Source organism: Carassius gibelio, chromosome B10, assembly GCF_023724105.1.
Source record: "Carassius gibelio isolate Cgi1373 ecotype wild population from Czech Republic chromosome B10, carGib1.2-hapl.c, whole genome shotgun sequence".
NCBI classification, from domain to species: Eukaryota; Metazoa; Chordata; class Actinopteri; order Cypriniformes; family Cyprinidae; genus Carassius; species Carassius gibelio.
This window is the reverse complement of record NC_068405.1, coordinates 19,830,910-19,852,377: the sequence shown is the minus strand read 5'-3', so window position 1 is coordinate 19,852,377 and position 21,468 is coordinate 19,830,910. Positions and strand designations below refer to the sequence as shown.

General features: G+C 36.9%; 2 protein-coding genes and 1 long non-coding RNA gene across 4 annotated transcripts; 1 reads left to right on the top strand and 2 right to left on the bottom strand.

Annotated features, from left to right (window-relative positions):
* Positions 1-1,201: 1,201 nt before the first annotated feature.
* LOC127966334 (acetyl-CoA acetyltransferase, mitochondrial) lies at positions 1,202-6,986 on the bottom strand. The gene is made up of 12 exons (XM_052567245.1): positions 6,825-6,986; positions 6,555-6,602; positions 6,356-6,473; positions 5,486-5,581; positions 5,290-5,390; positions 5,050-5,193; positions 4,718-4,868; positions 4,486-4,581; positions 3,348-3,461; positions 2,064-2,128; positions 1,834-1,991; positions 1,202-1,731 (listed from the first exon to the last, which is right to left on the bottom strand). The coding sequence occupies exons 1-12, from the start codon at positions 6,894-6,896 to the stop codon at positions 1,611-1,613; spliced, it is 1,284 nt and encodes a 427-aa protein (XP_052423205.1). The 5' UTR covers positions 6,897-6,986; the 3' UTR covers positions 1,202-1,610.
* A 2,622-nt stretch (positions 6,987-9,608) lies between these two features.
* On the bottom strand, positions 9,609-12,659 carry LOC127965938 (collagenase 3-like). 2 transcript variants are annotated; one of them, XM_052566660.1, is made up of 10 exons: positions 12,517-12,659; positions 12,181-12,428; positions 11,954-12,102; positions 11,214-11,342; positions 10,908-11,069; positions 10,692-10,821; positions 10,483-10,613; positions 10,231-10,390; positions 10,040-10,143; positions 9,609-9,953 (listed from the first exon to the last, which is right to left on the bottom strand). In XM_052566660.1, exons 1-10 carry the CDS (start codon positions 12,616-12,618, stop codon positions 9,853-9,855), a joined length of 1,416 nt encoding a protein of 471 aa, XP_052422620.1. In that variant the 5' UTR covers positions 12,619-12,659; the 3' UTR covers positions 9,609-9,852. The 2 variants fall into 2 exon arrangements, with proteins under 2 accessions (XP_052422620.1, XP_052422621.1); XM_052566661.1 differs by having other exon boundaries at positions 12,181-12,397; positions 12,517-12,639.
* An 806-nt stretch (positions 12,660-13,465) lies between these two features.
* Positions 13,466-15,420, top strand: LOC127965939 (uncharacterized). Its single transcript, XR_008155512.1, has 3 exons — positions 13,466-13,621; positions 13,975-14,153; positions 14,253-15,420. It is a non-coding gene; the product is annotated as an uncharacterized LOC127965939 (long non-coding RNA).
* Positions 15,421-21,468: the final 6,048 nt, after the last annotated feature.

The following is a 21,468-nucleotide window of genomic DNA, read 5'->3' as shown; positions in this document are numbered from 1 at the left end:
TCAGTGCTTCAAGAACCACTATGCACAGACGTATGCTAGACATGGGTTTCAGCTGTCACACTCCTTGGGTCAAGACACTCTTAAACAACAGACAGCGTCAGAAGCGTCTCGCTTCAAAAAGGACTGGACTGCTGCTGAGTGGTCCAAAGTTATGTGCTCTGATGAAAGTATATTTTGCATTTCCTTTGGATATCAGGGTCCCAGAGTCTGGAGGAAGAGAGGAGAGGAACACAATCCACGTTGCTTGAGGTTCAGTGCAAAGTTACCAAAGTCAGTGATGGTTTGGGTTGCCATGTCATCTGCTGGTGTTGGTCCGCTGTGTTTTCTGAGGTCCAAGGTCAACACAGCCATATACCAGGAAGTTTTCTGCTGACCAACTTTATGGAGATACAGATTTCATTTTCCAACAGGACTTGGCACCTACACACAGTACCAAAGCTTCTAGTACCTGGTTTAAGGAACATGGTATCCCTGTTCTTAATTGGCCAGCAAATTCACCTGACCTTAACCCCGTAGAAAATCTGTGGGGTATTGTGACAAGGAAGATGCGATATGAGCTGAAGGCCACTATCAGAGCAACCTGGGCTCTCATAACACCTGAGCAGTGCCACAGACTGATCGACTCCATGCCATTGCTGCAGTAATTCAGACAAAAGGAGCCCCAACTAAGTATTGAGTGTTGTACATGCTCATACTTTTCATGTTCATACTTTTTAGTTGGCCAAGATTTCTAAAAATCCTTCCTTTGTATTGGTCTTAAGTAAATTCTAATTTTCTGATACTGAATTTGGGATTTTCCTTAGTTGTCAGTTATAATAATCAAAATTAAAAGAAATAAACATTTGAAATATATCAGTCTGTGTGTAATGAATGAATATAATATACAACTTTCACTTTTTATATGGAATTAGTGAAATAAATCAACTTTTTGATAATTTTCTATATGACCAGTACCTGTATATATATATATATATATATATATATATATATATATATATATATATGGGAGACCAAAGCAAATATAACTTTTGTTTTCCCATTTGCTTAAAAAACAAAAACAAAGCACTTCTATTGTGTTTAGAGAGATTGATAAAGTCAGAAGAATGAATGTTGTCAAATTTACCAATATAGAAACCCCTTTGGAGCTTTTTTTTATTATTTTTGGTCATTTAATGTCAGAATAAAATATTATAACAGAACATTTGATTTATTTATTTTTTATTATTGATTCATTATAGTCTGTGAAAAGCGTCCATTAGCCAATCAGCAAACAGAGCTCAAAGCACACACGCCATCTGGTGTTCATTCAGGTGAAATGCATTATTTCTGAGTATAATCATCAACAAAAACAAACAATATTCTATTTTATTGCAAATACAGATTTTTACATTTTAAACCCTTTTATTAAAACATTATTTTGAGAATGACACCACATAACAAAATGTGCATAGAGTGCACAGAAAAAATACTACAAGTTTGTATTGTATGAACATTGACAACTTTGTTTCCTATTTAAATTGAAAACGCAGACTGACCTCACATTAATGATGAAAGTATATATGACTCAAGGACCAAATCCTACACACATTCTGTGGATTAAAGTGCAAGTCCTAATATTTCTGGATCAGAATAGAAGAGGCGCCGCCTCCTCCGTTGCAGATTCCCGCCAGTCCGTACTGCCCAGATTTCAGATTGTGTACCATGTGTCCTACGATTCTCGCCCCTGACATTCTAGAAACCATTAAACCGACACATTAATTATTATGCAAATCTAATTACAGTATGTCAATATAGTGAACAGTGATGCATGAGAAGCATGTTGCATGTATTTACCCAATTGGATGTCCGAGCGAAACTGCTCCTCCATTGATATTGACTTTGTTGGGGTCAATGTCTAACATCTTGATGTTGGCCAGCACCACGACACTGAAGGCCTCATTGATCTCCCACATGGCAATGTCCTCTTTCTTTACACCGGCTGCCTTCAGGACCTGTGCGAAACAGATGTTACTACCCTGAAAGACTTCAAAAACACATTAGATCAGCAATAAACATCAGCTAACCTTTGGGACAGCGAAGGCTGGAGCGATAGGGAAATCGATGGGGGCCACAGCAGCATCAGCAAAAGCTGTGAATTAGGATAAAATGGTGATCTAGATGGATGTGAATCTAGCAAACATAGGTCTCTGAAAAAACAGGCCATGAATGAGTAGCTCACTACATCTCAGCAGCTAGCTAAAAGCGTCAAAGCAATGCTACCAAGTCAACTAGATTTTTTCGGTAGCATAAAAGTAAGTCAAAATAGTGTTGTTTTACCATTAACAAGACTTTTATTTTTCAAATAACAGGTTGTAACCATTTAAAAATGCTATGAATTAGGGCTGCAATGATTTCTCGATTCAATTCGAAAAGGCAATTTAAAAAAACAGTGATTGCATTTTGCAATTGTGAAATCTGCAAAATAACGGAAGTGGCGAAATCAACGGAGGAGAATCCATGAAACACATTATTAGACCGTTCTCCAAGGCTGCATAATTAAAATCTTAATAATCCATAATGCTATTGTGAGTTTACAAATGCTAAGATTTAATTAAATAAATATATGCGATAATTATTTACATGCATGTAGGTCACACACATGCATGTCAGAGTGGCTCACTTCACAGTAAATGCTGCTCCACACAAACTTTTAACATTTACATGTGTGGAGCATCTCAAACTCCATCTCTACATATTGTGAATTTGGGTTCATTGTTACTTTCATCTCAGAATGTAGCATGCACCATTGCATCAGACTTGTAAAGTAAATAATTTATAAACCTATGCAAACACAGGAGAATATCAGTATCTTTCGCAATAAGCTGACTGTTCACACCGATTTCAAAATCAAAGTTTACACATTTTGATGTCCAGGTATTCAAGAAAATACAGTGGCTGTAGTTTTTCTGTCATATAGACATGTCCAAATATTAAAGATTAAGTGGACAATTGAATTAAATTATGTTTGGACAATATTAAACAAGGATTAGATTGTTCAGTAAAGTGTAAAAACAATCGCCAGGCCGTTGGCGCCCTTTGCAGGCATTTGTTATAGTGCGTTAAATATGTCAGCTCAATTGTTTATTCTAAATTATATCAACAGATTTGTTCAATAAAAACATATGATTAAATGCTTTTGATACTTTATTTAAACTAATAAAAAAACTTAATGAAACATGCGCAAAATAAAATTGATGATTAAAAAATGTAACATTCCTACGTAAACAGTCAACCACAGCAGTATCTGTTCAAATGAACAAAATACACTATAAAAATGAATTTAATTTAAGAGGAGTGAATTGCCTCACCAATGATCTTTGCAAGTGGTGTGATGTTGAGCCTCTTTGCCGCATCTGCTGTCATGAGCACGAGAGCCGCCGCGCCATCGTTCAGCGTACTAGCGTTGGCTGCCGTCACTGTGCCTGTAAAAACAAACGTTTCGCTCTTCTTTTGAAGTGAAAACACTTTTACAATATCCTCACTTATGGAAAAGAAGTACTTTATAGCATACTTTTAAAAACAACATCATATACTTCAAAATAAAAACCTAAGTGAACGGTAAATATGTTTTCAGACACTTACCATATTTTCCAGACTATAAGTCGCACTTTTTTTCATAGTTTGGCTGGTCCTGCGACTTATAGTCAGGTGCGACTTATTTATTAAAATTAATTTGAGATGAACCAAGAGAAATAAACCAAATGAAAACATTACCGTCTACAGCCGCGAGAGGGCACTCAGTGCTGCTCCTGTAGTCTACACATAGCAGCACAGAGCGCCCTCTCGCGGCTGTAGACAGTAATGTTTTCTCTTGGTTCTAAATAAATGCGACTTATAGTCCAGTGCGACTTATATTTGTTTGTTTTTCTCATCATGACGTATTTTTGGACTGATGCGACTTATACTCAGGTGCGACTTATATTCCGAAAAAATACGGTAATTGCATTTTATTTTTGCAATTACATGAAAGTTTATTATATATAATAAATGCAATTAGCTCGGTGCTAATTTTATTGTATTTGAAATATGGTTAAAGTGTACTGTTGAAGGTACTAACACGCAATTTTGGTAAACTAAACTATATTCCGCTGAAACCTTTATGTCATAATATAAATATATTTGTAAATACACATGTGTACTGATGAAGCTGTGATGAAAAACATTTACAATCTATTAACTTTCAATGTAATATTGAATAACACTACAGTTAAATCATAATCAAGCACCCTACATTTGCTTAAATGTTAGTCAACACATCAATATAAGTGAATAAAATTATCAAAACAAAGCTTTTAAATGTATTTTATAGTAAATATATATATATATATATATATATATATATATATATATATATTTGCGATTAGATAGATTTTTTTATTTTTTTTAATGTCCTTTTCAAATTTGAAGTCCACTATGTTAACACTGGGGTTAATGATAATCTTGTACCGTTCTCTTTCTGGAACACAGCCTTCAGTTTGGGGACTTTGCTGAAGTCAACCTTCCTATATTCTTCATCTTCCTTCACAACGATGTCTGGTTTTCCTATGCGGTGAGAAAGCTTATTTATTGCAATTATGTCTCATATTTATAAATTGTGTTATTAAATATTTTAGCTAATAAAAGGGATATGGATATGGATATGGATACGGAACTTAAGAGCTACCACAGTGAAACCAACCTTTCTGAGGGATGCTTACGGGAACCACTTCCTTGGCCAGTACGCCAGACTCCCATGCTGCTTTGCTGCGGCTGTATGAGTTAATAGCAAATGCGTCCTGCTCCTCCCTGGAGATACCGCTATTCTTGGCTGTATTTTCAGCACAGCTGCCCTAAAAATGGAGAAGTATGTAGGTGTTTTACACAATCATGGCCTCTCCAGTGTTTACGTACAGTACATTTGCGGTCCAATGTTTCCACACTCACTTCCTAGATTGACTCAAGAGTTATTTTCAGGCTTAACTATTATGCAAATACAATGCAATGGGTTTTACTGGCTCAAAATAACTGTACCATGTGGAACTTGTTGTAGACGTCTGTCAACCCGTCCTTAACGATCAGATCCTCCATCTTAACTCCACCATAAGGGGGCGCTTCTCTGGCCATCACATAAGGAACCTGAGACATGCTTTCCATTCCACCAGCAACCATAACATCCTGGAAGACATCATGTAGTTTTGCTGTAATAGGAGGACTCTAAATGCTCTCACTTTCACACACAACACTTTCTGAATCTCCTGTCTATCACATTACCTGATGCCCACACATGAGACTCTGAGCGGCCATCATGATGGACTTCATCCCAGAAGCACATACTTTATTGATGGTAGTTGCCGGAGTGGAGAGAGGGAGGCCTACATGAGGAAAATCACAAAAAACACACTTTTCTTGGAGAAGTTGCATTGTATTTGTTTGTTATGTTTGTTTATGTGTGTGATACGTGACTCACCTGCACCCAGTAGAGCCTGTCTGGTTGGTGCTTGTCCTTCTCCTGCCTGCAACACATTGCCCATATAAACTTCTTTCACCTCCTCAAAAGGAATTCCTGTAGATGACACATTTTATCATCCAAATAAGTCTTAAAAATAATAACACACACTTATTAATATCATTTCATTGGAATACAAAATATCAAACTATGTTGCATTTGTTGTAGAAACACCTTTCTGATTTAAATAAATGTGGTGGTAGGTTTTATTATAGCTTAAATGTTTATTTTTTTTACAATTTATTTTATATATTTTTAATGGTTTCTGAATAATATCTACTGCTCACTAACGCTGCATTTATTTGATCAAAAATCCTTTAAAATAGTAATACTGTGAAATATACTTACAATTAAATGTTTTCTCTTTTAATATGTTATTAAATCTAATATATTCTATTAATAAATATAGTTATTCCTATGATGCCAAAGCAAATTATCCTTCAGAATTAATTTTAATATGCCTGTTTGGTGCGTATGATACATTTCTTATTATTACAGAGTAGAATCAGAATTGTTCTCTAACATTATAAGTGTTTAATAATGATAGTATTACTTTCTATCAAAAATGAAATATACTGACCCAAACCATTTGAATTATGGTGTAATGGAAAAATATGAATGATATTAAAACAATCATAATATTATGAAATTAAAAAAAAAAAAAAAAAAAAAAAAAAAAAAAAAAAAAAAAAATAATATATATATATATATATATATATATATATATATATATATATATATATATATATATATATATATATACATGTTTTTTTAAATAAATTGTTTTATTGTTAAACTACAGACTTAAATATAATATATGATAAAACATACCTGCTTTCTCAATGGCTCCTTTAATAGCAATGGATCCCAGTTTAGTGGCAGGGACTGTGGAAAGGCTTCCTCTGAAAGACCCAATGGGAGTCCTGACTGCACTGACGATGACGACTTCCTGTCCAGACAGAGATGGAAGAAATACTCACCTGACAGAAACCGTTCTGGCTCTCATAAAATCGCATAATATTTTACTCACATTTAGAGATGGTCGTGTGCTGTAGGTCCTGCTCAGATATTTATGTGCCTGCAAAGACAGATTCAAAAGCTATTTTGCTGACATAATAAAATGGTTGAAGAATTTATATGAATGCCTTAATTTTGAACATCTAACGTTCATTTTTAAGAAGTTAGGTGCACTGTTTAAAATGTAAATATTGCACAGGCCTGCAATCAAACTGCTGCTAGCTCCGCAAGTCTCGTGGCATAGTCAATATCGGCAATCGATATTGATTTAGTTAAAACTCACCAGATGTCTGCACATGTGTGTGCGTGTACTGTAAAGAGCACAGGAAGTCATGATCGCGATGGAAAACTGCATACACAAAAGAGCAAATTTCACCTTCAGCTCTCCGAGAGTGTAGTGAACGCTTACAGTGAGCAGCCAATCACAGTAAGAGGTGTGTCTGCGTCACATGACGTCGCCCAGAGCATTATAGGTAATGTAGTAATATGTTCATTTCATTTACATTACATTTTGGCAGACGCTTTTATCCAAAGCGACTTACAAATAAGGACAATGGAAGCAATAAAAAAACAACAAGCGAGCAATGATATATAAGTGCTATGACAAATCTCAGTTAGCTTAAAGGCAGTACACGTAGCAAGAGCTTTTAAATAATATTATAAATAAAAAGAAAACAGATAGAATAGAAAAAGAATAGAGCAAGCTAGTGTTAGAGGTCTGTTATTTAGTTATTTGTTTATGAATATATTTAGAATTGTGAGTGCTAAAATGTAATAGTAAATATAAAAAATAAATGCTTAATATGTAGTATATGTTTTTTTTTAGGGCTAGTTCAACCAAAAATGTATTATATTTTTGGTAAAGAACATGTTCTTGGATGTATTCAATTTAACTGAACTAAATGTGACTTTTTAAAATTTTTATTTTTAATGTAGTGGTAGTGACATACAGTCCTCTCTCATTTTTATTTGTCAGATAAAATTCAGACATAAAACAACATTGCTTCACTGCTTTTTTTTTTTTTTTTTTGGCAAGACAAAATATTAAAAGACATTTTGTACTTTATGCGTTTTTTGCCACTTTCACACTCACTAAAGTACTTTTGAACAAGTTTATACATTATATTAACAGCAACACCACTAGTTTTTATATGAAAAGGTCTTGTTCAGCTTACAAAGTGTGTGTGTGTGTGTGTGTGTTTGTGTATTAGTGCTGTCAAATACTTAATCACGATTAATCACATCCAAAATAAAAGTATGTATATATTTTGAAAAAATATGTTTTGTTTATACCTCCAGTATTTGGTTCCAACAAAAAAAAAAAGAAAAAAAGAAAAAGAACAAAAAAAGCGTGCCCAGTTGATTTTACATATAGAAATGCATCTATATTTCTTACATGGGAAACCCAAATTTGGTTATGACTTTGGAATAGTTCTACCTTTTATTGCCCAGTACTGATGAGCTGTACTGCACAACTGCATTTACTAAAGCCTTGTTATACACCACCAAAGACACTTTAGGAAATAAGACTACCGTTGAAGAGGTAACTAATGTCTCTGCCACTGAACTCACATGATACAAAATGGGGGAAATATATATCTTTACTGATAGTTTTATAGTTGGGAATGGTCTCCAGTTGCCCTATATCTATTGTATTTAATGTGCTTTCTGTCACAAAAACACTTAACATACAGGACCTGGACCCCAAGTCGGTCATCACGGGGAAGTGTAAAGCCAATCGTGTGGATGTATTGGTAAGTTGGATACATGAGAGCCGAAGGGTCACTGGAGTGCTCTAGTCTCAGTGCATGTCTGAATTCATGAGCAGCCACCAAAAGCAGGTCTATATCTGAATGATATATTATATCTGAATTTTTTTTATATATAATAAATAATAAAATGTTAACATACACATAAGCATGTGATTCTGTGTGTTTTGTGCATTTACTCTGTGAACTTAGGGTCCACCTCTCATCCTCATCAAAGTGTGTGTATCCTCCCTGCTCTGGACCGGGTGCGTTGGCATGGGACAGAACCCCATTAGGTCCATCAAATGGGTAAAAATATCCATGATCTAAAAGGAAACAAATATGGAATAATTACTTTTGTTTATGATTTTGAAATAACTATTTTATGCTCAAGGAAGGACCAAGGATGCATTTTTAAAAATAAAAACACTAAAGCAGTAATATTCTGATATATATTTATATTAAAATTAATTTCCATGATTATCATTGCTGAATTATTGTGTAAACCATGATTTTTTTTTCAGGTTTCTTTGATAAAGAGAAATCAAGAGGATTTATTTAAAATATAAATCTTATATAACATGATAAATCTTTTTATTTTTACTTTTGATGCATTTTAGTGTGTGCTTGCTGAATAAAAGTTTCATATACATACATACATACATATTACCTTTGCTATTTGATGGTCTTCTGGTAATGCTTTTGTGGGAGCGCCATTGCAAAGAGCCAAAAACACCACAAGTGTCCAAGTGTTAAGTGCTCCATACTTCAGTCTTACTCCTCTTCAGGGAAGTTTAATTGATCTCCACTGTCTCTGTTTGTGACTTTTATAAGACCATATGGTCTAAAAGGGGCTTGTCCAGTGTTTTATCATTTCTAATCAGCAGCTGTTTTAGAAGGGGTGGAAGTGGGAGACTGATTTTAGTTTTTTGATTACCTGCCTGTTCTTTGGATTTACCTTCTTTCTGGTCAAACATACCCACTCACCCACCCAAAAGAGAATGTGCATGCATAACAATGGCATTAAATATGAACAGAAATTGCAACATTCTTCTTGGTACGTCTACATGGCCAAGCTCTAAAGTATAAACACATGATGAGAAGGCTCATTATACTATATCAACCGCAAGTGTCAACAAGTCTAACCTTCTATAAAGCTTTAGAGGTTTACTTATTATTGAGAGTTTACAGTAGATGGTTTGATATTTTTACAATGCTAATATTGAAATTAATATAATAGTTATATAGGTCTGCCCTGTAAATCTATTTAAAATGTTTAAAGTCCACACCAAAATCAATCCTTCTTACAAAATGAAGACGCTCACATGCTTTTAAGTTAAAATAGGCACTTTAGTTTATTTGAAAAAAAAAAAAAACATAAAATTGATTGTGTAAAAATGCATTGTTTAAGTTATATTAGAAGTCCAGTGACAAACAGCAGAAAGAAAAAAATTAATTGAACAATTCATTTGTTTAAATATGTACATGCATTTAAAAATAAATGCAGTAGTTGTAAAATAACCTTCTAAATATACATCCGCTTCTTCTTTCAAGGAAGCTCAACTAGCAGGGCAAGAAAAAACTGTTCTTCAGCACACGGAAGTACTTCTTACTGTATAACCCGAACTCAAACACATTTGTCCCACTGTAGAGATAAATAAAACCTGTAAGAAAAAAAAAAACCATTCAGTTTTATGAAGTATAATTATTGCACATTAATGCTTGTAGAAAAAGAGATTAGAATCCTTACCGTTGGCTATGTGGGCTGCTGTAACCTCTCCAGTCATCCCTGGAAATCCACTTTCCACTAGTTGGGGATACCCTCTATCCATCTTCTTTGCCCTCTCATCATAGCTTCCAAAAAATGGGAGATTTAACCTTACAACAGCTTTTCAGAGCTCATTTAAAGGGCTTTTGTTTATGATCCAGCACTTGACCCACCTGTAGTAAACTTTTTCAACGAAGAGCAGTGTTTTTCCTGAGGATGTGTCATGGACGGCAGCACAGATTTTTCTCACCAGTGATGACACACCAAAGCTGCTGAGAGTCTTGGGATAGCCGGACTCAAGAGTGATGCCATTAAAAGCCCAGACTTGTCTACCTGTAAACAAAGACAGACTATTTCTCAGCACAGATATCGAGATTGTAAGTGTGATTGTGGTTTCAGCATTCCCAGATTGTCTGAGAAGGTACCTTTGAAAAAGAAAAGTTTATCTCGCACTGGATCCTCGTATGCAGCTTCTATATTATTAGGAGCGTTGAGCCAGAAATGCTTGATTTGAAGTTGTGTCACACTTCTGCTTGGAGAACTGCGCCAGAAAAAGCTGCAGAGAGAGACATGAAGTCATTTCATTTCAATATTTTGGGTCTATAGAAAATACTTGGATTTTTATTTGTATTACCTGTCCTTGAAAAACATTGTTTCACCCCTTAGAGTTGTAACTGCATCCATGATCAGATTAGGGTCACAGGCGTTAGGAGCTGTTGGTACTTCTGGATCAGGTTGGATGGAGATACTGTCTCTGTTTGGGCCTGAAGGAAACACCAGATATTAAACAAACGATTGAATATTTTTAGCTTAAAGATTGTAGACATGCATTTTAAGATCATACGCTTACCATAGAGCGACTGAATCCCTCTGATATCATCATAAGGTAGAGAGAAACGATCCGGATCAGTAAAGCTGTATGTGGGGAACATCAGAGCCCCACGAATGTTGGAATGAGCAAGGCCCAAAGAGTGACCAAACTCATGGGCAGCCACCAAGAACAGGACAAATCCTGTGGAGAAGTTAAGCAGCACGGTTTAGGTTCAAATAAAAATCAAACGTGAGTGGTGCTTAAGTTACAATCTGTGGTAATGAGTGTATTGCACTACTAAAATGAAGAACTTCGGAAAACTAGGCTCCACTTAGCGAAACTCACCTCTTGATGAACGTAAGGTGAAAAACTCATCTCCATCAAAATGTGCATCTCCACCGAGTCCAGGAGAGGGAGCGAAAGCATGAGCCAAAATGCCTTGTGGGCCATCAAACGGGTAACCATCCCCATGATCTGTTAGAAAGAGATTTTATTGCTTTAGCCTAATATATCCAACGAGGTCTTCTAGTTTAATAGACAGTATTAAAGTGACATAAAAATGTTTATAAATCACAGAACCTAGCCTTGGCTTTAGTTAAGACATGCAAACAAATTTTGTAATTAGGCTGGTAATGACTGATCTGACTCAGATGCATCGATCTTGGATTATGACTGCTAAATCGTGAGTTTTAATCTATTTAACTATTTGAAACGCTAAATTCGAGAGAATTTTGATTCTTTAAATAAGTGTAGGCTGCAATATTTGAAACACATGGCTATCAAATAAATTATTTTACAAGTGCAAAGCAACCATCCCCTCACACTAGCACTCTTGGTTTCCTTTTTCCAGAAAAAGACTGATTTCAAACTTCGCTATTATTTTCTTTAAGATAAACCAGTGCTATTTTATGAACAGCATAACAAATGTGACCTAGAGATAACAGATTAGGAACATGTGCTGTGATACTTGGATTTAACCACAGCACAAACTGCAAAAATTATTTCACTGAACAATTGTCTGCATTTATCATCAGTCACATTGATTTAAACTGAAAAGAATTAAATAAAATATTAACCCTACTTACATCTTGTACCAAAGGAGATCATGATGTCAGCTGCGCCGCTGTAGATACGCGTGAATTTCACTGGAGTGACTTTGGCCCAAACCTGCAGGGCTTTCTCCATGGAGTCGTCCACTTCAGCTTTTGACATGTGAGGGGTGTAGTTCACGATTCTGTAAAAGCCTCATAGTCTGTATTTGCCTCTTTCGATCTTTTGTAAGCCGTACCAAGTGAACTGTTATTATACACACCTGTAGGTGAGCTTGTTGGTCTGCCATTTGGGGTTGCCTTCGAATGTGGAGTACTTAGCAACATCTGGAACTCCACAGCGGGGCTTCTTCATCATCTCCATTGTTTCACTATCCAGCTTCCCAGTCACCTTAAACCCAAAGAACTTTTGCATCTCTTTCATCTTCTCAGTCAGTTGACTGGATTCTCTTCGGTCAACGATTCTTTGATCTGTTTCATCTGTTAGATTGTAAAAGCTCTTCAGGTAATGCTTTAGGATTAAAAAAAAAATTGAAGAAATAATGAGCAAAAACAAACAAACACACAAACAAGTATTATATTAAAACAAAAACACACACCTCTGCAGTGGTTTCATCTTTGTCAGATGGTTGTGAAATCGGTCCAGCGTGAATAACAAGCAGCAGGCTTGCGAGAAAACACAGCTGTCGGTGAATCCTCATGTTGTGGACTGCTGCTTAGGCTCTTGCACTTCTGATTGGCAAAGGTTTGATGGAGGTTTATATACTCTTCGAACTGTGAGGGTTTGAGCAACAGGTGGAGTCGTCAGCCACAGGTTTCTGTGAGTAAACCATTAAACTGACAGACTAGACGTAATTACAGAATTACCAGCTTCCTTTAACACAAATCTCTTCCTTCTTGCCAAGATATTCCTGTGATTTCTGTCACACACTTTTATTTAGCACCAATATTTCTCAATATTTAAATTTATACGCACCACAAAGAGCCAAAATGTAAACACCTTTGCTTGAATGTAAATTAGCTATTAAGCTTTCAGCTGTGGTATTCAGAAATTTCCTATTAAAAGCATTTTGTGATCTTATTTTGGTGGAGGTGGGGTTTTTTTTTTTCATTTTTTTTTTCATATAAAATAACTATTTAATGAAATTTAAATAATTGTGATAATTGATGCAGCGATTTGGAGAATGGTCCTTCAAACTTTTACCCCACAAAAACTTATTTTACGAAGTATATACTTTGCCTTGTTAAATATACATCCACCATAAATGTAAATGTGTGTGTGTGTGTATATATATATATATATATATATATATATATATATATATATATGTTGTATATATGTATATATGTTTTTGCAATATTTGAAAGTATAACAAATGACCAGTTAACAGGTTTTTAATGAATACTTTGTGCTGCCCTTTTAAATGTTAACATAATCATGGGTTGACTGAATCACAAATCCTCAAATGCGGAAGTGAAGCTTGACTCTGTCACTTTTTTACTCTGATTGCACTAAAATAACTCAACCATTGTTTCCTTATCAGAATGAGAACAGCAAGAAATCAATAGACATACATGGACATTTCAGACACGGTCTCAGAGGACGTTCCAGATTCATCGTCATCTCTGGTTGTGATTCACTGGCGTGGCTTCAGTCACCCAACAAAACCGGGGCGTCCACTGTGTTCATGTGTGTGCTTGCAGGTACAGTAGGAGCTTATGGGGATTAAAAACTGCTGATACACATCCAAACAAACCTTAAACACCTCCTCTTATATCCTCAAGAGGAAAGTGGTTTATGCATTCTCTGATGAAATGGCAAAAGTTGTTTTGAGTTTTGCAAAAAAAAAAAAAAAAAAATGCAATTTCAAAACACTAAAGGGAAATCTATATATGAAATGAGTCTCTGCACGTACAGTTTATGTAATGATTTTGTTTTCTTCTTCAGTTTTTAACTGTTTTCATAGGAATTTTATCCTTATATGTGAATGGGCCGATATGTGACATAAATATAGTTGTTTTTATTTTACAAACAAATTGTATCATTTAACAAAAAGGAATACAGACACAGCAAGAAGTGCTTACTTGCTAAGGAAGCAGAAGAAAATCCAGTCAACCTGGACAACAAATTGTACATAAAGCTTTATGAGGCACCTGAGGAGGCCAGAGTGCTGACTGTAAGATATATCAAGGAGCTGGATAAGTGCAGTGACTAAGAAACATGCAATATTCTAAGGTAAAGAACATGTATATCAATGTACAGTTCAGACCAAAAGTTTGGACACACCTTCTCATTCAAAGAGTTTTCTTTATTTTCATGACTATGAAATTGCAGAGTCACACTGAAGGCATCGAGGGCTATTTGACTAAGAAGGAGAGTGATGGGGTGCTGTGCCAGATGACCTGGCCTCCACAGTCACCGGACCTGAACCCAGTCGAGATGGTTTATGGGTGAGCTGGACCGCAGACCGAAGGCAAAAGGGCCAACAAGTGCTAAGCATCTCTCGGGGAACTCCTTCAAGACTGTTGGAAGACCATTTCAGGTGACTACCTCTTGAAGCTCATCAAGAGAATGCCAAGAGTGTGCAAAGCAGTAATCAAAGCAAAAGGTGGCTACTTTGAAGAACCTATATGACATATTTTCAGTTATTTCACACTTTTTTGTTATGTATATAATTCCAAACATTTGGTCTGTACTGTATAATTTGTAGGGGTGATTCTTGATTACAAAATCTGTTGGAAACCCCACATTAAAGATGTGAGACCAAAAGTAGCATAGAATATCAGAGGAATTGCAAAACCAAGGCATGTATTGAATGAGAAAGCACTTTATATTCTGTACAGTTCACTTGTATTGCCATATTTAAATTATTGTGTTGAAGTATGGGGCAACACCTACTCTACAAAACCACCCTACAAATACTAAGTACATAAAAAAGAGCAATTAGGACAGTAAATAAATAAGGATATTATGAGCATACTAATTTATTGTCTTTAAAATCTCATACTTTAAAATGTTATGATCTGATAGAATTTAAACCTGCACAAACAGTTTATACAGCAAAAAATAAAAAGCTGCCTAGAAATATACAACATTATTCACAGACAGACAGGGGTGTTACAATTTAAGAGGGGCTCAAATTGACAGCAAATTGACAGCAAAATGCACAAAAAAAGCTCAAAAGGATTTTTATTTCGAAATGTGGGATGATATTGTGGAATACAGTAAACGGATATATCAAAGAAAGTGTTAATATGTTGCAATTTAAAAGGTATAAAGATTTATTTTTTTCAGAAGTAGGGGGTGAGAGTGAGAATTTCAACATTGTTGTTAATGCTGCTTGAGTTGGTTTCTGTTTTTCTTCTTTATCTTAATAGACAGATAAATTAGGACTTAATTTGGAGTAGTATTTTTGTATTATTCAAAATGGTACGTTTGATTTATTATGGCTGATTGTGATTTGATATTGGTAACTACTGAGGGTAGGATTTGTTTTTCAAACAGGTTGAATATATGTTAAAGTTTTTTGTATTTGTTTATTAGTTTTTTGTTTATTGTTATTCATTTGTATATTTATTATGTGTTTTTCCTTTTGGGTGCCTGGACACTAGTAAGGAGAATGCACAGACAAAACAAACAAGCAAAGACAAGAAGGAAATGAGCATAATATAAAGGGAGCAGAACACATGAGGATCAGGTGAACACAATTGGACAAACAAGGACTAAACAAGGGGTTGTGGTGATTGAAAACAAGGAGCCAAAACAAGAGGTTCACATGACCCACACAAACAAATACACAGCCATGAGCCCAGGGACAAAATAAACAAAGACACATTAAATAAACACAGGACAGACAAGAAAGTCAGGGCAGGATCCTGACATATGCATTCTTTTAAAATCATAACAGCAATAAATTAGAAGTCCAGTGACAATTTGAACAATCAATGAATAATTTATTTAATTAGTTTTAAATGCACATGTATTAAAGTAAGTGCTGTAATTTTGAAACACCCCATTACATCCATCTTCATCAATGTTTGAGAAAAAAGCTGACTAACAGGGCTGGAAGTAATCGCTATTCAGTAAACGAATGAGCTTTCTGTTGCTGGAGCTGAACAAATTTCTCCCACTGAAGAGATAAATGTTATCTGGAAGAAAAAACCATCCCAGACCAGGTTTTGACAATCTGGTTTATTAAGTGAAATGTCCACTATGTGCACAAATGCAGTTACTTTAACAGGTTTTCACTGTACCACTTTTACACTTTACACACATAAAAATAAATAATTAAATAAAAACAAGAGGACTGATATTGGGAGCATGTGAAGACATGGACCAAAACAATCCAAGGTTTTTTTAATTATCGTACTAGCTAGATTAACAAATAACCAGACGTGACCCAATATTAATATTACCTCACAGTTAAATAGTAATGACTTTATGAATTTCTTCACTGATAAAATAGATAACATCAGAAATACAATAGCAAATGTAGATTCTACAGGGTGTAATACTTCATAATAATAATAATTGATAATAATTCCTTACATTTATATAGCGCTTTTCTAGGCACTCAAAGCGCTTTACATAGACAGGGGGTATCTCCTCATCCACCACCAGTGTGCAGCATCCACCTGGATGATGCGACGGCAGCCATATTGCGCCAGAACGCCCACCACACACCAGCTTACTGGTGGAGAGGAGACGGAGTGATGAAGCCAATCAGCGGATATGGGGATTGTTAGGAGACCATGATGGTCAGAGGCCAATGGGCGAATTTAGCCAGGATGCCGAGGTCACACCTCTACTCTTTTCGAAAGACATCCTGGGATTTTTAATGACCACAGAGAGTCAGGACCTCGGTTTAACGTCTCATCCGAAGGGACGTTGCTCGTTGACAGTATAGCGTCCCCATCACTACACTGGGGCGCTAGGACCCACACAGACCACAGGGTGAGCACCCCCTGCTGGCCTCCCTAACACCTCTTCCAGCAGCAACCTAGATTTCTCAGGAGGTCTCCCATCCAGGTACTGACCAGGCTCAGCCCTGCTTAGCTTCAGTGAAAAACCGGTCTTGGGCTCCAGGGTGATATGGCTGCCGGCTACTTCAGCTTCAGCTTCATTCAGCGCACCCAAAGGTAAACTGCAGTGTTTTACAACTATAAGACAGGAAGAGCTAAATAAACTTATCACTGCATCTTAACCAACAAGATGCCTGTTAGATCCTGTACTGGCTAAATTACTGAAAGAATCATTAACTGTAGCAGAATAACCGCTTCTCAATATTATTAACTCGTATTAACTCATACCATTCAAGCTGACAGTTATTAAGCCTCTTATTAAGAAGCCACAATTAGATCCTAGTGAAATGGCAAATGACAGACCCATTTCAAGTCTTTCATTTATGTCTAAAATTTTTTAAAAAGTTGTCTGCTCAATTGTTCTCCTTGCGGCAAAAAAAAAAAAATTATCTATGAAGAATCTCGGTCAGGTTTCTTGCCCCACCATAGCACAGAAACTGGACTTGTTAAAATTACAAATTACTTGCTTCTTGCATCAGACCAAGGCTACATCGTATTGATAGTTTTACTTGATCTTAGTGCTGTGTTCGACACCATAATTCATGATACAAAACTATACAGGTATTCAAGGGCAGGCTTTAAGATGGTTCAGATCAAATCTGTCTGATTATTTAAATGGAGAGTCAATTTCATAGATTACAGTTTGCAACTAGATGGATGTACTGTTACTTCCGCTGTAGTCAAAATCTGGGTGTAATATTAGACAGCAACTTGTCTTTTGAAAATCATATTTCCCATGTTACAAAAACAGCATTCTTCCATCTTAGAAACAATTCCAAGCTACGAAACCTATTTCTGATGCAGAAAAGCTAGTTCATGCATTTATGACCTCTAGACTATTGTAATGCGCTGCTAGAGAGTTGTCTTGCATCTTCAATAAACAAGCTACAGTACAGGTAGTCTGGACTTTTGGTAGTTCCTAGGATAGCGAAGTCCACTAAAGGAGGTAGAGCTTTTTCACGTTTGGCTCGCAAACTCTGGAATAGCCTTCCTGAAAATGTTCGGTGTTCAGGCAAACTCTTTCTGTTTATATCTAGATTAAAAACTCTTTGGCCAAGCATTCAAATAATGCATCTCATAATCTTGGACTGCAGTTACATCTGATCAAATACACATTATTATTCCTTGGGTTAAACTAATTCATTTTACTTGGATGGGAAAGCAGCTACGCTAATTATGTCAATCCTGTTGTAACTTCGATTTAAACAACACCTGAGAAGAGATGATGCCAAACCCTCAGAGGACCTCAGATGATGCCAATCCTGAAACAACATACAGAACTACATAATTTTGCAATAAGTTTGATTGCATCATATAATAATTGCTGTTAATAGTGTTCATTGTCTGTTTGAATCTTTGATTGATTTTTCTGTACATTTCTGCCATATGTACATAAACTGACAGTCACCACTAATAAGCTACTACTAAATACTGTAGAAACTGAATTTTCTGTAAAGTTGCTTTGCAACAATTTGTATCGTCAAAAGCACTGTATTAATAAACTTGAATTGAATTAAATATCAGAGCAAATTACAGATGGTGGAATTAGTGAATAGGTTAGGCAGAGATTCAGAAGAGTCAGGAAGACATCAAAGAGGAGATTCTGGATTTGGGTGACATATAATGTTACTGTAAACATCTTGAACTGTCATTTAATTAATATTTGTAATTAATTAATGTAACGACTGACATCGCCCTGGAAATACAGCTGATTTATCTGGGGTTTTTTTCATGCACAAGAATATTTCCTTTCTCGGTGTGAAGAAAATGATAAAAAAAAATTGAAATAATAATAATAATCACTATTACATAATACTACATTCAATTATTTTTTCTATGTATCATTGTACTTATTATTAATATATTTCGTTCCTCTATATATTAATTTATTTATTCTCTGCTTTGCGTATGCTATGCTATTTTGTGTTCAGTTAAAAAATGTACATTTAAAAAATAAGTTTCTTGCATGGGTATTTATGATATCAAAGATTCTGCTAAATGCATGAATTAAATTTTAACTTCCCAACCTTTCTCTTTTTTTTTAATCAAAATTTGCTTTTTTACCTTGCTGCCCCTTTCCATTTTGCAATCAAGCAATCCAAATATTATAAAACTATAACACTTACCAAAGCCTGTCTGACACTGATGTACAGTACTCTATAGAGGTGGGATTTGGACTGCTGCCTTTTATATTCTTTGAATTTATTATATTTAATGAATGTCTGACAGTCAAAAAGTTGGAACACAACTTTGAAACCTTATGATACAAACGTGTGTGATTAAAAAAACCAACTTGCTTTGATACGAGATATTATTTTGTGTTGCTTTTGATAAAATAAGCTCTTTTTTATCATTGAACAAATATATGTTTTTTAATTAATTTTATAGCATATGAATGATTGAAAACCAAAAACAGACAGAGACCAGGAGGGAGGTGAAGCGGCGGAGGACTAGGGGGAGGGACGGAGAGCCAGGTAAAATGGGGAAAACAGAAACAAGAGGACCAGTTAGAATGGGGAAACAGAGACAAGACGACCAGGTAAAATGGGAAAACAGAGACAAGAGAAGTGCAACACAAAACAAGGAGTCCAGGAGGGTGGTGGACCGGCGGAGGATCAGGGGGAGGGATGGAGGGCCAGGTCCTTAGAGGGAAACAGAGTGAAAGACACAGACCAGAAACCCAGGAGGGAGGTGGAACGGCGGAGGATCAGGGGGAAGGAGGGCCAGGTCCATAGGATGAAACAGAAAGAAAGACACAGACAGAAGAACAACAAAAAATAAACACAAGTCCAAGAAGGACTTCACGTGACGCCCACTAGGGCGGAGCAGAAGACCACCATAACTGTGTGGTCGGGACGGACGCCCCCCAGGGCGGAGCAGAAGACCACCATAACTGTGTGGTCGGGACGGACGCCCCCCAGGGCGGAGCAGAAGACCACCATAACCGTGTGGTCAGGACGGACGCCCCCCAGGGCTGAGCAGAAGACCACCACAACCGTGTGGTTGGGCAAACAGGAGGACAAGTCTGGTTGGGCAAGTCTGAAACATAAAACATGAACATGTTAAGGGTAGCCTCCGTGGCCACAACAGGATCAGTTGGGTGTTCAGAGAGTTCGACTGAGACGTGACGAGACTCTGGTAGTTCAGCAGAGACATGGAACTGCTCTGGCAGTTCAGAGACGTGGAGAGGTACTGATAGTTCAGCAGAAATGTGGAACGGCTCCGGCAGTTCAGCAGAGACGTAGAGAGGCTCTGGCAATTCCACAGAGAAGTGACGAGACTCTGGTAATCCCATGGTGTTTATACCGGACTCCAGAAGATCAATGCTGACTTGACTCTGCTCATGAAGATTATTGGTGACTTGCATTTGTTCATGAAGATCAATGGTGACTTGCCTTTGTTCATGAAGATCAATGGTGACTTGCCTTTGTTCATGAAGATCAATGGTGACTTGCCTTTGTTCATGAAGATCTCTGGTGACTTTAATTCTCCCATGAAGAACCCCGGTGACTTGACTCTGTCTTTGAGGATCACTAGTGATTTGGCTCTGTCCTTGAGGATCACCAGTGATTTGGCTCTGTCCTTGAAGATCACAGGTGACTTGGCTTAACTCTGGAAGGTCAACGATGACTAGCCCTGACTCTGGAAGGTCAATGGTGACTAGTCCTGACTCTGGAAGGTCAACGGTGACTAGCCCTGATTCTGGAAGGTCAAAGGTGACTAATCCTGACTCTGGAAGGTCCACAGTTACTAACCCTGACTCTGGAGGGTCCACAAGCACCTGACTCGACTTTGGAGGGTCAACCGGAACCTGACTCAACTCTGGAAAGTCAACTGGCACCTGACTCGACTCTGGAAGGTCAAAAGGAATCTGACTTGATTCAGGAGGATCAACTGGAACGTGACTCGACTCAGGATGGTCAACAGGAGCCTGACTCGACTCTGGATAGTCAACTGGAATCTGACTGGACTCTGGAAGGTCAACAGGAACTAGCCCTGACTCTGGAAGGTCAACGGTGACTAACCCTGACTCTGAAAGGTCGACGGTGACTAACGCTGACTCTGGAAGGTCGACGGTGACTAACCCTGACTCTGGAGGGTCCACGAGCACCTGACTCAACTTTGGAGGGTCAACCAGAACCTGACTCAACTCTGGAAAGTCAATGGGCACCTGACTCAACTCTGGAAGGCAGTGGCGGTTCTACACAGAGGCCTAGGGAGGCCCGTGCCTCTGTAGACATGTCCCTGGCCACCCCTGTGGCCACCCTCGCGCTGAAAAAAAAAGTAATATAATTTTACACGCAAGCGCCAAAAGCGGAACTAATGTGACGCAACGTTCTACATGGGTAAATTAGTGTTGCACACCCAAACACTTAGGAACTTAATCATATTCAGGAATGCAAACATCCCGCTTTTCAATTTGGGTGACTTGGTCATCTGAAGCAATTCCATAGCTTAATGTTATGGAC

Coding starts and splice junctions, on each gene's coding strand:
- LOC127966334 (XM_052567245.1), bottom strand. CDS start 6,896: ATGCAGTTTTCCATCGCGATCATGACTTCCTGTGCTCTTTACAGTACA. Junction 5,582..6,355: donor AGGAGCCATTGAGAAAGCAG/GTATGTTTTATC, acceptor TGTCATCTACAG/GAATTCCTTTTGAGGAGGTG. Junction 3,462..4,485: donor TGTGTTCCAGAAAGAGAACG/GTACAAGATTAT, acceptor TTGTTTTTACAG/GCACAGTGACGGCAGCCAAC.
- LOC127965938 (XM_052566660.1), bottom strand. CDS start 12,618: ATGAGGATTCACCGACAGCTGTGTTTTCTCGCAAGCCTGCTGCTTGTT. Junction 10,391..10,482: donor TAAACTTTTCTTTTTCAAAG/GTACCTTCTCAG, acceptor CTTTGTTTACAG/GTAGACAAGTCTGGGCTTTT. Junction 9,954..10,039: donor AGCAGCCCACATAGCCAACG/GTAAGGATTCTA, acceptor TTTTTCTTACAG/GTTTTATTTATCTCTACAGT.